Source organism: Amphiura filiformis, chromosome 2 (assembly GCF_039555335.1).
Source record: "Amphiura filiformis chromosome 2, Afil_fr2py, whole genome shotgun sequence".
NCBI lineage: Eukaryota > Metazoa > Echinodermata > Ophiuroidea > Amphilepidida > Amphiuridae > Amphiura > Amphiura filiformis.
The window spans coordinates 11,099,410-11,117,304 of record NC_092629.1 but is presented as its reverse complement, the minus strand read 5'-3'; the positions used below and the strand labels follow the sequence as shown (position 1 = coordinate 11,117,304).

At 37.7% G+C, this 17,895-nt stretch overlaps 1 protein-coding gene across 1 annotated transcript; it reads left to right on the top strand.

The window, feature by feature from the left end:
- Positions 1-269: 269 nt before the first annotated feature.
- On the top strand, positions 270-16,346 carry LOC140145875 (phospholipase A-2-activating protein-like). Its single transcript, XM_072167573.1, has 11 exons — positions 270-579; positions 6,181-6,374; positions 6,883-7,104; positions 7,760-8,063; positions 8,498-8,667; positions 9,218-9,378; positions 10,651-10,873; positions 11,442-11,531; positions 12,507-12,671; positions 13,623-13,790; positions 14,142-16,346. The coding sequence occupies exons 1-11, from the start codon at positions 443-445 to the stop codon at positions 14,708-14,710; spliced, it is 2,403 nt and encodes an 800-aa protein (XP_072023674.1). The 5' UTR covers positions 270-442; the 3' UTR covers positions 14,711-16,346.
- The last annotated feature ends 1,549 nt before the right edge of the window (positions 16,347-17,895 follow it).

The following is a 17,895-nucleotide window of genomic DNA, read 5'->3' as shown; positions in this document are numbered from 1 at the left end:
GCCAAACACAGAAGAAAGAAACCAGGTGATTGGCTACAATGCGTTTTGTCCAAAACCATCTTCTCAAAAAGACTCTGATTGGTGTATATGTATTTGACACAGGAAGTGAGTTTAATTTTGTAATATCTTTGAAATAACAAAAATAAACTTATTTTTGAAAAATAAATTAGGTAAAAAATATTTATTGAAACAAAATGCAGTTTAAATTAACAATTAGCTCAACAAAAGCTTGAAACAATAAAAATTGGAAATAATTAAATGACCCTAAACTACTTTGGTCTATAGAGGGCAGGCGATCAACGAGCTGAGTCACGAATTTCCTTTCTCTAGGCCGAAAAAATACCACGAAAATCTCACCATTGTGACTCCTTTATGAAATAATTTCTGCAAATTAAAATAATTTTGATATCAAAGATTATTCTGAGTGTTGATTTAGTGGATAATGTCGTCGTATAAGCTTTCCTGCACCCTAAGCGGGCATGAGATGGATGTGCGGGCAGTGGCGGCTGCTATCCATCCTGACGGGGCGATAGTTACCGGGTCCCGAGATAGGACAACTCGCCTCTGGGTTCCGCAAGGGTAAGCTTCCTTTTTCTTGGCCTTTCATTGTAAATATAACATAAATTAATGTAAAACTTTAGAAACCAGTGGCATGTCATGTCGTGGACATGGTTATCTTTTAGGTCAGGGGCTTTTTTTGGAGAAAATCAAAAAAAAAAATTTTGACCAAATTTTTTCAGACCACGACACGTATGATGATTGATGATCATGATCGTATCAGTTTTAATCGCGATTACACACATGGCAAATCACGCTAAGTTTTGCGTGCGGTACTCATTGAAGAGATCCATCAAACTCTGATTTGCATCTTGCACTGATCGGCCATACCACGCGTCTGGTTTCACACACAAAAGCCATTGTGAAAATCTTTTTTCTGCTCAGCAGATTCTGGAAGATTTAGACGGGTATTTTATGTTCAGAAATGTCTGTAAATCTTTCAAAATGGCGGATGTAACGTCTCTTAATGTTAAACATACGATGTATACTTGGTGACTCAGCGTTCGAATTAAGCGGTTGTCCGATTGTCCGGGACAACCAAAATAATGATCGGACAAGTAAAAGTTAAGAAGGCAGTTGTCCGATGGACAACCATAGAAAAAGTCCTCAGTGTAATCTCATAAAACTAGGCTCAAAAGTGGTCTCAAATCGCATTATGTACATCATTTTTGAAGCAACTGAACCCCTAAAATGCCGAACTATGGCCTAATTTTAAGCACCGGGAGAATTCGCGATGCGCAAAAAACGCCGAAATTCACGATTTTTGGGTATAATCGCGAATTTTAGGTTCGGCCGCGAATTTTGAAATTTTTCCAAGATATCCATTTTTAAAGTATTCATTTTCCAAAAAACGTAAGTTTTTACTAACATTGAAAGAATCCATGGCGATCTGCAATACAATCCATGCAGATAAAAGCAGAGTGCAATTTTGACTGTCAGAAACATGAACCGGAAGTGAGCACACGATTAGAGTCGCAGTGCCGTCGTGTATAGAAACCAGAACATGATTGGATGATTATCGCGTTGTGAGTGGATAGATGTCCAATCACTGCATTTGTTAGAAACTTTCATTGATTAATCGGTAGTATTGATTAATTTGTTACAAATGAGCGGAGTTGAAAGCTGGTTGTGTTTTCGTGATGGCGAGTGTTGAATCACAGATTCTCAATGTGTTGAGAATCTGTGGTTGAATTCTGGTGTTGAACTTGAGCGTAAGTTTGCTGAGTGAATGAGCCGATCAAGTTGACTGAAGGCATGTTACGGGAGTCTCTCTGGCGAAGTCGACTCGTGTCGAAATTCCACCCCTGCCGGTGAAGGATTTTCCGATTTCGAGGAAAAAAAAAACATTTAATTTTATTAAAAAACTACAAATTTTAACTTTTTGGAGAAAATGCACGCATTTTGGGAATATTATGGACAAATCGCGCAAATCGCGAATTTTCAAAAACTGTTGCACGAAATTTGCTCTCAAAAATCGCGCATTTTCCCGGTGCTTACCTAATTTACTTCAATAATTAATTTAATGTACAGTAATACTGATTTGTGAACTCTAATTTTAACAGCAAACATCGAAAATCGCCGGCGATTATCTTGTGCCGCCATGTTTTTTGTTATGATATACTGCCCTCAATAGTTCAAATCAGGTTAAATCAGGTTAAAATATTGACCAGAGGGCAGCGGGTGGTAAATACCAGGCAATTTATTCAATTGAAATATAAAAAATTAATTTAATTTAAAAAAAAAAAAAAAAAGAAAGAAAAGAAAAAAAAAAAAAGAAAAAAGAAAAGAAAGAAAAAGGAAAAAAGAAAAGAAAAGAAAGAAAAAAAAAGAAAGTTGTTGAACATGTGCAAAGCTCGAAATTTTCGGACAACCTAAAATATTTTCGGACAACCAAAAAAATTTACTTGGTTGTCCGAAGGACAACCAGAAAAATATCTTAATTCGAACGCTGCCAACTTGGTGTAAAAATTGCTATCGGGTTTCGTATACATGTACAGTAACATGTAGGTGACCCTGGCCATCCGGGTACTTATTTTAAATGATGCTACGTTTAAACGCTTTTCAACCCACAATAGATCGTGGAGCACAGCGACTACATACACATTGTAGTTGAAGACTTTAGCAGAGCTGACTCAGTTTGTTTACATTCTGTTTTGAGCTCGAATCGAGCAAATTTCTGGGCCGATTTCGGTAAAATAACTTGGGTTAAATACGGTACTTTGCGAAAATTGCATTTATGTGAAGCCGAACACATGAACATGTACATGTAGAGGAGAGTCTTTATTTTGTTGTTGGCTGGAGGCCCCATGGTGAGAAGTTATAGAAATTGTGGTATTTTGGCCGATTTGAAAAGGGACAAACCACAGAAAACTACAAATTTGACTTCTGAATCGGATTTGTTGTCAACGGCTTGTGACGTCATTCCGGGGTCACCTATTGACCCACGCAGTAAAATTCGATATTGATTGACATTGATTTTTAACCCCCATCAAGTAACCGGTCAAACAAATCAATACTTTTAGACTAGGGCTGCTAAAAATACGCAATTGCGTTATTTGCGCCGCAATTTGCGTATTTTGGCTCCAATTGCGTTTTTTGACATTTTTGAAAAAAAAAAATGAATAAATAAAAAAAATTCTCGCGAATTTGGAGAGTCCCTGGACCTAACATCAAGCGCTACCATCATTTAAAAAAAAAAAATTTTTAAATTGGAAAAAAGATACAAAAATGGGAGCATAACTTGTGTTCACTTCAACATCTATCTACATGTAAGATATAGACTTGTGTACAAAACCAATGCATTTTTATATCTTCAATAGGCTATGCAGTGAACACAAGTTACAAATCGGTCCCATTTGGATACAAACTTGTAATTTTTTTGTATCTTTTTTCCAATTTTTTTAAAAAGCAACCACAAATGATTGCAGCTAGTACGGTACCTCACTCTAGGTCAAGGGACTCTCTAAATCCGCTTTTTTTTTTTTTTTTTTTTAACATAATTTTTAATTTTTAATTTTCTTAATTTTTTTTCTTTTTTTTTTTTCTAATTTTTTTAATGATGGTAGCACTTGATGTTAGGCCCAGGGACTCTCCAAATCTGTGAAATTTGTTTTTTAAATCGCAAAAAAAATTGTTATTTTTTTTTTTTTTTTTTTTAGATTTTGCGTTTTTGGCGGGAAATCACAGATTTTTGCATTTTTTGGAAAATCAGGGTGCGTTTTTTGGCCTCTAAAATCGCGTATTCGTAGCAGGCCTATTTTAGACTCTTCCACAGAATAGTGTACGGTAACATGTAGTATACAATTTCCTGGAATAGACTCCCAGTTGTTTGTAAAAATCCCCTTCCACTAGTTTTACTAACAACTTCAAGCAGGTTATCGGTGTTTGCCTGCTGGTAGCATGTCTTGGGTGCAGATAACTTGTACCTTAATCCATTGCGTTTTTAAAAAAAAAAAAAAGAAAAAAAAATTCTAGCGCTGGTATCGGCAAGCATTTTCATTGTTGCCAATCTATAAAAATTAAAAAGCTGACGTCAACAATCAGGCCTAATTAATGTCTCAAAAATTTGCCCCACGGCAAATTGCGACGATCAAGGTTCAAATTCGGCAACCTAGGCTACATAGTGCACAATTATACAATCAACACGCTGCATGGACTATGAAAACGATACATACTGGCAATGCCATAGTCATGGTATAGTTGCTTAAATATTATTTGCATGTGGGGTGAGAAGAACTAAGAAAATAAAGTATATTTTTCACGTAAAAAACATATAAATAAACAAATACTCAACCAAGTAAACACACAAAATAAATTTCGTCATCCCAAGTGTGCACACGGCACGCTGAGAACGACCTTGACATTTGGCCAATCAACCATTGTTATTTAGCTAAGCCCCCCTGACGTCACATGGCGGCTGTTCTAAAAATAAACAAAGATGGCTGAAGCCAAATCAACATCAACGAAAATGGGAAAGCATGGAAAGGGGTCACAATTTTGCTGGATTTGACCATTTTGGATGCTATATTATGAACTATCCTTTGATATTTAGATAAAAAAGATTTATATTTATTTATTTATTAGCTAGATCTTATTTTGCCTGGGGAAACCCAATCAGTGTGAACACTGTTTTTCATGGGTGCCCAGGGGCTCAAACAAAATACATCAAAATGGTTAACAATTTACAAGAATAATAAATATTATATATTAAAATACATTCAAAATTACAAACTCTGGAACTAAAAGACACTTAGGTACAGATAGCAAATATATTAAAAATATAAAAATAGCATTAAGATACAATTCTTTTAAAAGTTCCAAGCTTGGCTGGAAGTGGTGCTTTAGCAGCAGTTGGAAGGTTGTTGAATGCTAAAGCCCCCCTATAACTAAATTTTCTACTGTCCGATGTGTTGCGACAGAGAGATAGGACCAAATTTCCCTGAGAACCAGCTCTTGTCCTGTAGCTATGAATGTCAGAAACAGTATTAAAAATATTGCACAGATTTGTGGGTAGACTGCCAGTAAGACTTTTGTAAACCATAATATTAAGGTGTTTCAAGCAGCGATCACAAAGTTTTTCCCAGCTCAGTCTTCCTAATAAGACATCAGTTGGAAAGCGACGTGGAAGACCGAGAATAACTTTACCAGCAGTATTTTGAAGTACTTTCAATTTAGACAAAAGAGTATTGTTGGCATTACCCCATACTACATCGCAATAATCAAAGTGTGGAATAATTAAAGATTTGTACAACATGACAAGAGTTTTTGTTGGCAATACATTACGTACCCTTCTTATAAGACCAATACGCTTGTTGACTTTTAAGACCACTTTGTCAATATTTATACACCAGGTAAGTGATGGGTCAAACCAAACACCAAGATATTTAAATTGATCAATTTGTTCTATTGCCTCACCTCTAATTTGAATGTTGAGCTTATCTTGGAGTGCGGGCAAGTTTTTGTTGAGTGCCAAAAAGCATGGATTTTGTTTTTTTGACGTTGAGAGTGAGATAGTTGATTTCAAGCCACTGAGCAACATAAGAAAATTTAGAATTCAACTGTATCAACTGTCTTTCCCCTGACGAAGATAGCAGTATCATCTGCATATAAATCTACTCTACAATCAAAACTCTTTAGGATGGTTGGCAAGTCATTGATATAAAGGGTAAAAAGGAGGGGCCAAGGATGGAGCCCTGGGGGACCCCAAACTTGACAGGGGCCTTACTAGATAAGTGATTATTAACTCTGGTGACTTGAAACCGGTCAGATAAATAGGATGAGAACCATCCGAGTTCCAAACCAAGCACGTTTGCAAACCAACCAAGATTCATAACTTTCTTGTCGTATGAGATCTTTTGGGTTGCTAGTAAAAATGAAGGAAATTAGCAAAGTTTCTGCCAATCAATTTTTCAATTTCGATCGCAAAATTTCTGATATTTTTTGTCGATACATGCACCGGCACCTTCTCATTTTTGGCCGATTTCAGTAAAAAAGGTTTGAAAATGCTCAGGAGATCATCCTGCATCAAATAAGCTTGAGCCCTAAGGAATCTGGCACATCATGGTTGTATAACCCAGTATTATTCTAAATTGTTTTTTCCCATCATTTGTTTTTGTGTTCCAGAGATGGGAAGAGCTACCAGGAGGGACATTGTATGAGCGGGCATAGCAACTTCATCTCAGCCATCTGTATAATGCCACCTAGTGACAAATACCCAAATGGACTCATTGTTACTGGCAGTAATGATAACAATATTAACGCATACAGTCTGGAGAGTCCATTACCGGTGTTTACTCTGGAAGGACATGCTAACACAGGTTTGTGATTTAGGCCTCCCAAAAATTGTTGTGTTGTCCTCAGCGACCGACCCTAAATTCTGAAAAATCATGGTCACAATTTTTGTTTTGAATGAAGGTTTTTACAGATGCGACACGTTCAAATTCTCAATGTTTTTCACTTAAAATGAATGTTTTATTGAAAGACTAGTCTTAAATGTCTCTCATGGAAGAAGCATTTTTTGTGATTATTAAAAACTGAAGGTTTAAAAAATGTTATTCAGGCAAGATTGATTCACATACTCTGGGATGAAATTTTGCCATTGGGGCATGTACATGTACTAAAGAAGATATAAATAGCATCCTGCAATGGGCTAGATTCCATTTGAAATCCATGCACCCCTATGGAAGACATGACCTAAATGTGTGAATTTTAAATGGGGTTCCTGGGATAATCCCAAGGTTAAGGTCATGTCTTCCATACGGGGTGTGTGGATTACACCCCTGTAAATATCTCTGAAATACATTTATGATTTTGTTTTTCTTACAGTTTGCACACTAGCAGCTGGTAAATTTGGAACCCTACTAAGTGGCTCTTGGGATACAACTGCCAAAGTGTGGCTGAACCAGCGTAATGTGATGACGTTGAAGGGACATGAAGCAGCCGTATGGGCGGTAGCTTTGATGCCAACACAGGGACTCATGCTTACTGGGTCGGCTGATAAGAATATCAAGCTCTGGAGAGCTGGGAAATGTGAAAGAACCTTTACAGGTAAGTGTAATGCATAGGGAACTTGGGTACCAGGGAGTGTCTTTTGGAATTTGCAGGAGAGCATGAAATAGATCTTCTGGAGCCTTCAAGGAGAGCTGCTAAGAGCATTTACAATAGAATGTAAGGAGAGAATGGTCAACTAAGGAGAGCTAACAACCACTATCCTATATCAGATTTAAGGAGAGCAGTAAAGAGTGATTGCTCTTACTCTCCTCAAAAGTAGGGGTGTCATTTTCAGGGTAATTTTGTGCCCAGGTACCCGGTGCATTTTTCGGGCGGGTAACCGAAATTGCAAAACCAAAAAAAAAATAAGTTAAACAATTTTTTTTTTTTTTTTAAATTCGGGCACCGGGCAGGGTATTCCTGCCGGTAATGTAATCTTAGGCGGGTACCCATGAGCCTGGCCGAAAATGCCAGCCTTACTCAAAAGGCAGTCCCTGGGATACCCAATCTAATATTTTCTGTGATCCCTTCACTTCCAATTTTGTCTGTCAGAGAACACTAACATTTTTGGGTTTGATGGTTTTGCATATTTGTTGTTGTTGTTGTTGGGTGGCACTAGTGAGCAAAGTCTGTACTAATATGCACCCAAGTTTTGAGACAAAGGTTTTCTGAAAGTACCTTTATATATATGTTTTTTAATTCAAAACTTCAGGACACTCAGACTGTGTACGTGCCTTAGCCATCCTGTCAGAGATTGAATTCCTCTCCGCTAGTAACGACACAACCGTTCGCCGCTGGCTGACAACGGGAGAATGTACCCACCAGTACCACGGACATACCAACTTCATCTACAGTATCTCAGTATTACCAAACGGACAGGATTTTGTCACCAGCGGAGAAGATAGGACGGTGCGGGTGTGGCAGGGAGGGGAAAATACCCAGACGTTGACTCTACCGGCTCAGTCTGTATGGTGTGTGACTACTCTGATAAATGGGGACATAGTGACTGGGTCTAGGTAAGTGTATCAAATAGTACCAAATGGATAGGATTTTGTCACCAGTGGAGAAGATCGGACAGTGTAACCTTTTTATAGATATGTAGAGGCTCCTAACAGTGGTTTGTAACATTCAACATGATTGTATGCAGGGCTCAAAAAATGTTAATTTCCCGGGAAGCAAGCTAAATTTCCCACAATTTATAGCATGTTTTTATATACCGTACAAAAAGACACAATTTCCCTCCAAACACCAACATTTCCTGGGAATGAGCTTCCCAAATTCCCCACTTTTTCGAGCCATGATTGTATGTTGCAAAGGGCTTTTTTTTTGGCGATGGCCGCATGGGTCTCTAGCTAAAGCTTTGCTGGCCAACAATGTTTCTCCTTTTTAAAACTGTGTTGGTTTTATTTGATTACACAATCTGCCATTTTATTTGTTCCTTTGTCTTCAGCGATGGTATGGCCCGTGTGTATACCAGTAACCCAGACAGAGTTGGAAGCAGTGAAGCATTGGATCTGTACAACAAGCAGCTAGCATCATTTACCATGCCTGCAAAGGCACAAGCTTTTGGTGGTATCAAAATGGAAGATCTGCCTGGCAAGAAAGATCTTGACAAACCAGGTTAGTTTACAATTACCAAAACAATATTTACCTTTGGATTAGACAAGGGGTTCTCAATAGGCGGCCCATGAACCCCTGTTGCTCAGCCAGTGAAACTTCAAATATGTGACACGATCAAGGGAAATGAGTTGGATGTCGCTAATATTGATTTTGAGATATTGGCAAAGAAAGTGTTAAAATTCTTTTGTTTTATATTGTTTTCTGCGATTGATAAATTGACTTAACTTCATAAAGAAAAGTTGTATCAACATGGGGTTTTCAGTTTCTGAAAGCACTAAATGTCCTCTTTAGAAACATGTGTAAAACTCATTTTTGACCAGGGCTGACATGTGACTCATTCCCCTTGATCATGTCACATATGTGTAGTAAAAATAAAAACAAAAAATGATAAAACGCCTGTGGTATGGTTTTTTTGCCCCTATGATTATAATCAAATAATTATTCTGTAGCATTAATGACTTTGAAAGAGTCTCTGAGTTTATGCAAGTCACATTTTTATGCGACTGATACAGAGAAATCAGAGAATGTTGAATTTTTTAACCTGTTTCAGGTACAAGAGATGGCCAGACAAAGCTAGTGCGCAATGGAGACATAGTGGAAGCCTTCTCATGGAGTGCAGCTGATGGAGAGTGGACCAAGATAGGGGATGTCGTAGGGGACACTGACTATGAAGCTAGGCCATCAACTAGCCGTGTTATGTATGAAGGAAAGGTAATAATAGATTAAGGAAAGTGATTATTTAAAGATTAGGAGCCTACCCATGGGGTGCAGGCCAAGCTAGGGGATGTTGTAGGGGACACTGACTCTGAAGCTAGGCCATCAACTAGCCGTGTTATGTATGAAGGAAAGGTAATAAAAGATTAAGGAAAGGGAATATTTAGATAATATAAGCCTACTCATAGGGTGCAGGCCAAGATAGGGGATGTCGTAGGGGACACTGACTCTGAAGCTAGGCCATCAACTAGCCGTGTTATGTATGAAGGAAAGGTAATAATAGATTAAGGAAAGGGAATATTTAGATAATATAAGCCTACTCATAGGGTGCAGGCCAAGATAGGGGATGTCGTAGGGGACACTGACTCTGAAGCTAGGCCATCAACTACCCGTGTTATGTATGAAGGAAAGGTAATAATAGATTAAGGAAAGGGAATATTTAGATAATATAAGCCTACTCATAGGGTGCAGGCCAAGATAGGGGATGTCGTAGGGGACAGTGACTCTGAAGCTAGGCCATCAACTAGCCGTGTTATGTATGAAGGAAAGGTAATAATAGATTAAGGAAAGGGAATATTTAGATAATATAAGCCTACTCATGGGGTGCAGGCCAAGATAGGGGATGTCGTAGGGGACAGTGACTCTGAAGCTAGGCCATCAACTAGCCGTGTTATGTATGAAGGAAAGGTAATAATAGATTAAGGAAAGGGAAGTGGGATATTTAGTAGTGGAAGCCTACTCATCATGGAGTGCAGCTGATAAGGAGTGGACTGACAATCAAGTGCAAAATTCCCTGGGACACTTGTTCATATTTCATACCTGGAGTTAAATATAAAACCATCTATCTGGAGCTTACCATCTGATATTTTTAATTTGTGTAGATTCCAACCTATAGCAAATCCCTTCCTGCTCCCACATACTAAATGTACATTTTAAAATAGAGGCCCTTGGTATACAACATTGAAAAAGAAGTGCGGGGATGATCATTGAGCTGTGTATGTGTCCCAGCAATTTTGCATTTAATTGAAGATAGGGGATAGTGACACTAATAAAGCTTGGGCATTAACTAGCTATGTTATATGCATGTGATTGTAATTGGTGGATTTTAATTAATTTTGGGGGAAAGTTTAGTTTCAAAGACTGCTTCCTTTCAGGTGATAAAGGATTATTACTCTCCTCTTTAAATTCATTAAATCTCAATCAAATCTAACAACCGTATATGTATGCCTTGAACAAGTTGCTTCATTTTCCGGTTTCTTCACTTTCCAGGAATATGATTATGTATTTGATGTTGACATTGAAGAAGGCAAAGCCCCTCTGAAACTACCATACAACATCAGCGATGACCCGTGGCGTGCTGCACAGACTTTCATCCACAAACACGATCTCAGTCAGTACTATCTGGAACAAGTAGCTAACTTCATTGTAGACAATACTAAAGGGGTCACTCTTGGAGGTCCACCAGTGGTAGATGCTGTTGACCCATTCACAGGTACGGTATATGAATTGGTATCAAAGAGTGTGGCCTTATGGGGTCGGGGGTTGATCCTACACAAATGACAGTGATACGCCTGCATCGTCTGTATGGTTTGCGTACCAACTTTCCTTACTACTAAAGCTGTCTGAGCAAAGTAAACCATGCTGGCATACGGATGCATCACTGTCATTTGTATGGTATTAGTTTAACCCAACTGAACAAGCACCTGTTGGTTGTCATCTTCTGTGAGGGTCATTAATTATTATAGAAGTTCAAGAACAAATGAAAATGAGTAATTTAATTAAATTGAGTGCCAGGAGAGCTCATCTGGTGCATTTGTTGTTGTGTGAAAGGTAAAGGTCATAAAAGTTATGAACTTAAGATGGAGTGAGTTACAAAAATTTGAATATGATCATCAACATATTTTGGACCTCTGCCCCTCCAAAGAAAATGGCATCCCCCTTATCAAGAGTAGAAGTATTATGAGCCTTGTACCAGAAATCTGTAAGTAGCAAAGTAGCTTGGTTGTCTTTAATTTTTGAGTTTTTTAAGTGTTTGTTTTTTATGTTTGTTTGTTTAACAGGTGCCGGTAGATATATCCCAGGGAGCACAGCAGACCCTAATCTTCCTCAGATTGGAAGTGGCGGTTCAGGACCTTCAGACCCATTTACAGGCAAGTAGGATTTGTCAATATGTCACATGATCAATTGGAATGAGTCACATGTCAGCAATTTTCAATAAGAAGTTTATTACATTTAAAACATAATAGCGACATCTGACTTATTCCCCTTGATTGTGTCACATACAAGCTGTATCAAAATGATTGGTACCTATCAGTTTTCATTGATATTGGACGAGTCTGACAAAACAAAATTCAACATCAGATCAAATAATTTGTAGATTAAATATGTATTAAAATATACATTCTGGGCATTTCAAGAGAATCCAATTTTGCATTTAGAAGAGGCAGGCTTTTAACATCAAAATTGATGGGTACCAATCATTTTGATACAGCCTGTATGTTTGTATGCTAATTATGGCACAGCTGATATTATAGCTGGTCCAATAATTATAGGTTAAATTCCATATTATACCACTCATACATAAATACTAGACCGTTCATTGGTTGATAACCATTTGATTTTGTTGCCATCATCTACCGCTGTTTGATAGTTTTTTTACCATCTCAACAATTTTTATGCCCCGCAATCTGTAATGAACCTCTGCGCCTTACACTATTGTGTCATGTATGTGCAGGGAAGACACTGCTCCTTAGTGCAATTCGCATGTTACCACATGAACTCACCCATCAAGTTACTGGTAAATTTGGATAATATTGGGTGTGTTTATGAGTACAATGGTAAGAACATCTGAGGTGAAATATTTCAAATTTCATAGCCCTACTTTCACAAGCTCTTAATTTTTGAACACTTGAACATAGTGCATTACATGATGAGACCCCCAGTTACCCATAAATACCACCCAAAACCCAAGAGTCCCAGTGATATTGCTGCTGTAAAGCCCTCCTGTTCAATGGGAACTTGTATGAATCAGGACCCAGTTTTAGTATGTTTTGCAAAGGCATGGTGCATTGTGGTGATAATCTTCTTTTGGTTGTAACCTAATTCAAACTATTATTCCTTTACAGGTGGTTCTCGATACATGCCAGCCGCAATGGGAGCATCAGGAGCAGCGCCACAGGTACAGACAGGTGTACAACAGCCAGCAGTCAACAATCACACACCATCAAATCCATTCTTCCCAAAGACATCCATTGTGAGGTTTGATACAGCAAATCCTCAGGCTATGTTAGGTAAGAATTGTGGGAGGGATATTTGACATGGGGTCCATTTCACTAAACTTTAAACCCTTTGTAATTCGTAAAGTTTCAATTCCCAGTACTAGACGTAACTTTACGAAGGGTCCCTGTAGTAAATCTCTATTACTTACAAAGGTACCTTTTATAAGTAAGTTTAGTGAAATGGAACTTCTGACTCGTCGTAAGTTACGAACAATTTTGAGACTTTCAAAGCTTCATAAAGTTTAGTGAAATGGACACCTGATCAAGGGGAATGAGTCACATGTTGGCAATTTTCAATTAGAAGTTTTTTACATCATTTTCTGGCAGTTTACGAATGCTACATTTTGATGCAAACCCCATAAAAGACATCTGGTTACCGAGTTATGAGCAATTTTATCAATGGCTGAAAACAATATCAAACAAAAGAAGCAATTTTTTAACAAATTTGAACACTGTTTTGCCAATATCTCTAAAATATAATTACGACATCTGACTCATTCGGTTTCCCCTTGATTATGTGTTTGTATGCTAATGGCGCAGCTGTTAATAGAGCTGGTCCAATAATTAAAGGTTAAATTTCACACTTGCGTATCAGGGAAGGGAAAGGAAAGGAAAGGGGTCAGCCTCCTAACGAAAAGCACTTTTGTTTATAGGACGTTTGGTTTGTTCCCTAACATCCAAAATCTGAAGGTTTTGACCAGATGTGTTTACTAGGTTAATAGTTTACCTCTAACCACAAGTTGCCAATAGGTACTCAAGAAGTCATAGCAATGGTGAGAGACACATATAGTCATGGATTTAAGTATTTTTGGAAAAAGTCTTAAACATATTATGCTGCTTCTGGTATTTGTTGACAGTAAACCTCTCTAGTGTGCAGTAGTGTAGTTTGTTTTTTATCAACGTAACCTTCACAGTAAGAGCAAATGGGGTTTACATCGAATTTTTTTTTGATTCAAATTATAGGAAAAGTGAAAGAATTCAATGATGTAATCGACGCCAGTATGCAGATGAATGAGGAGACATTTGGGATACTACAAAGTTTTGTGAACGTAACTGGCGATGGTACTCAAGGTGATAGTCCGACTAGTCAACAACTAGATGTTCTATGGAGGCTATTACAGTGGCCTACAGGTAAGACTAAGGCAAATTGAAGATACTGTAGAGTGGGATATTTCGCTGGCTTAGTTTTTCGCGAATTTATCAATTCTGGACAATTTAGTAGGTCTTTTATTCACATTTCCATATATATTCACATTTAAAAAAGTGCCCAAAACACTGCATAAAAACCATTGTAACAATCATGCTTTAACATGCCGCTTTGGGCCTTTTGGTTCGCCATGTGACAATCCAATAAAGGGTTATGTATTCCTGACTCTTCTTGTCTATAAACAATAGGTGGTCCTGCTACAGACTGTAGCAGGACCACCTATTGTTTATAGAAATTGACAAAGAATTTGACAAACTTATTTATATTTTTTGCAGATAAAGTCTTTCCTGCCATTGACATTCTGAGACTCGCTATCCGTCATCCTGCCGTCAACCAGCACTACTGCAACACCAAAGACGGAGAAGAATTCCTCTCCCATCTTCTTGGACTTGCATCACCGTCTTCACCCCCTGCAAATCGTATGTTGGTATTCAGAACATTATGCAATACGTTTGCGCAACAAGATGGGCGCAAACTGATGGCGACAAAAATGGACAATATACTAAGTACTGTGTCTGAAAGTGTTGCAATTAAGAATAAGAATATGAATATCGCTATGGCGACGTTATTACTGAACTTTGCTGTTGAGCTGCATACTAGCAATGATGTAGAAGCAAAATCGCAGTGCCTTTCAGTTGTGTCAACGATGGTGGCGAGCGAGCCGGACGCAGAGGCTAGTTTTCGGTTACTCGTAGCTATGGGAACTCTTATGACGGGTGATGACAATTCTGTTGCAATTGTGAGATCGTTAGATGTACTTGCGTATGTTAGTAAATTGGCGGCTTCGAAAGAGCCAGCCAAAGTAAGAGACTGTGCTAAACTGGTTGCACAAATGTTAAATTGAATATCCATGTGTTTTGTCAGAAACACTATTGTATAAGTAGTAATTTTCACAAGATCTTTATTTTTGTGAATTGAGTTTCAACCACGATATTAACACCTCGCAAAAATGTGTTATGTATCTATAGGAAAATTGCTAATTTTGTGTTCATCGTGGAACTCCAGGTATGCCAGCAACTTCGCAGCTAGCAACACAAGAGAGTACATTAACACAGCTGCAATATTTTCTGCACTTGTGCAATAACACGCATTCATGTCTGCGTCCTTTGGAGCATACGCCATGTGTACGCGGTAGGGAAGTTCTATGATGAACACAAATTAACTAATTTTGCTGTAGAAAGTATATGGTGTTTTTTCATTTTGCAATCACAAAAATAATAAAATTCCTTATGTTTCTCTCACTCCTAATCGGGAAAATCGCTTAAATTGAAAATTACAGCTTGTACAGTACTGTATAGTTTACAACATGTGTATTATAATTGAAGACCGAATTAAAAAGACAATTTTGCGCAGCGTGATTGGTTACTGACCTGTGCAGTATGGCATTTTTGGTCTGGTTGACAGGACGTCATACGCAAACTAGTCTTTTTAAATTCGGTCTTCAATTGTAGCAACAGCTGAATTTAAGTTATTTCTATGTTTCAACAAGAATATATGTCATGGAGTATGGACCCACAAAACTATAAAAAAGTCCTCAAATGTGTTTGTGACTTAAGATTGAAAATCTTAAAATGTGATGTGATCAAGCAAAATGAGTCAGATGTTGGGAATATTGATTGATTTTCAGATTTGTAGCCAATAATAGTATTCAACTTCCTTTGTATTTGATTATTCTGAGGAAATAAAGCAACACTAAAATGTCCATATCTCTGGACCTGTAGGCTAATTATAAAGCTCTCATATTGAAGTAGGAAAACTGAATTCTGATTTTGATCGACATCAGACTCATGTGGCTTGATCGCATAACAAATAGTTATGGTATAAATATGCATACATTCAGGTGATTTCCCACCTATATGGAAATCTACCATTTGAAATCGACCCCAGGCCACAGGCTAGTAATTTGAAGCAAATTGGATTCAAATAATCAACTCAGTTTAATGTCATCAACATACCCTGAGTGTAGGGTCAGAATTTCAGCGAGAATCTCGTAAAGATTCTCATAACCAGAGTTGTGTGAATCAATGTATCAATGTTGATTCTCGCAAAGTTTTGTAATTTACACAGAAGTTGATGAATGATTCTCACAAATTGCGTATGGAAATGTAAGGCATTGCCAAATAAAGGAATTTATGCGAAACAAGTTGTGGGTGATCTCCCTGAGAAATGGAAAATTTGTTTCCAGGCTTGTCCATTCAGCCAAACAACCTATTTGTGATGCGATCAAGCAAAATAAGTCGGAACTCGGAAATTTTGATTTTGAGATATAGCCAAACAAAGGAACTGTTTCCTTTTGTTTCCTCTTGTTTTGGTCTGGAAACTCTTTAATTGCTCATATCTTTGGAACTGGTTGTTCAATTTCAATGGGGTTTTCTGCAAAATGCTTTTTATTATCCTATAAGAAACAAAAAAAATTAATATTTCCGAGTTCCGACTGATTTTGCTTGATCGCATCACATATGTATTTGGGATAATTGTACTCTGATTGCAAACAAAAAAGAATCTTGTACAGATGAAGGGAAAAAAAGCAAGGGATACCGATGTGGTGAAGGGATGTGAGGCACTTGGGTTTAGACTAGCTATACCGATGCCAAAAGTACTGACAATATTTCAATACTGAGCTGCTAAAATATAGCAAACTAAATAGACTCAAAAAGCATTGAAAATCTAATGACAAATGTTGCTAAAGTATTTAATTGTTTGACCCTAACAAGCAATGCAACATTTTTGACAAGGATATATAATTATATGACTACACTTTACGTATGTTGTGCAAAGCATTCAGATGTGAAGTTTATAATGCACAAATTCTAGAATTCTAAATAAATGAAAATTATCTTATTTATAAAATAAGAGTAATCAAGAAGGTTGCGCTCAAGTTGTGCTTCATTTTTGAATCTGCATTTTCAGTTACTGATACCTATTATATTTATTTGTTTAATTGGGGGGAGTGATCAAAGTCTCAAATGCCTCCTGTAGCTGTCAGAAATGGACCAGTACTGTCTGTTTGAAATATGCTACATGTACCCCAAGGAATGGGGGAGCTTCTCCCATTTGAGAAGTCTCCCCCCCCCCCATGCTACCCACCCCGATATTTAAAATTTGTTGGCCTTTTATGTACTTTATGGAGGCTAAAATTACCCTAAAATATCACCAAAACTGGCAAAATCTCTGGTAAGCAAATGTCTCAAATCGGATCCAAATAAGTAAATTAGGTACTCACTAGTTTGATCCCTATCAGGAATCTTGTTCACGCTGGTTTGAGTAGTGGTGTTTCTAGTTGTTATCGACAAGGATGAGGGGGTGTACAGACTTGATCCGATCTATGATCAGATCATCAATCGGCTAGCAACTCATGTGACATCAAAATCCACAAAGATTGTTGGTAACAACTAGAAACACCACCACTCACCAAACCAGAGTGAACAAGATTCCTGATAGGAATCTAAATATTTCCTGTGAGTACCTAATTTCCTTATTTGGATCTGATTTTAGACCATTGGCTTACCAGTGCTTTATGAATGATCCTGATGTATCTGGCAAAAAATTGATGATTTTTGCACAAATTAATGAATTTTGGCCAAAAATGCAATATCTGGGTTGGTGTAAAACAAGGTTTTAGGTCACATGTTAGTCACTGTTGGAGGAGTGTGTCACACCTACACAACTGAATCATGGAATGGAGCTTCTGTTTACCCATTTATTTCAAAAAACACCTAATGACATTAATTTTTGTCTTCCTTTGCATGGATCACTGGTGTCTATTGCCTACCTCCAAGGTACAGAGCTACTTTCCAGGCTCTTGCCCAAATTCCTCCTTTTTTTGAAGTCTGCTTTCATTTAGAATTTTCAGCCTTTTTTTTTACCTTTTTATCCTATATATTCCCCCATATTTCAGGCTTTTTCATCAGTTTCATTCAGGCTTTTTGAGTCAGTGTACTAACTTAGTGGCACCTGCTAGCCTGCACTGCATGTAGATGGGGGGGGGGGCACTCAAGAGCTCTCAAGTGTGTACTGTGCCTAATAATG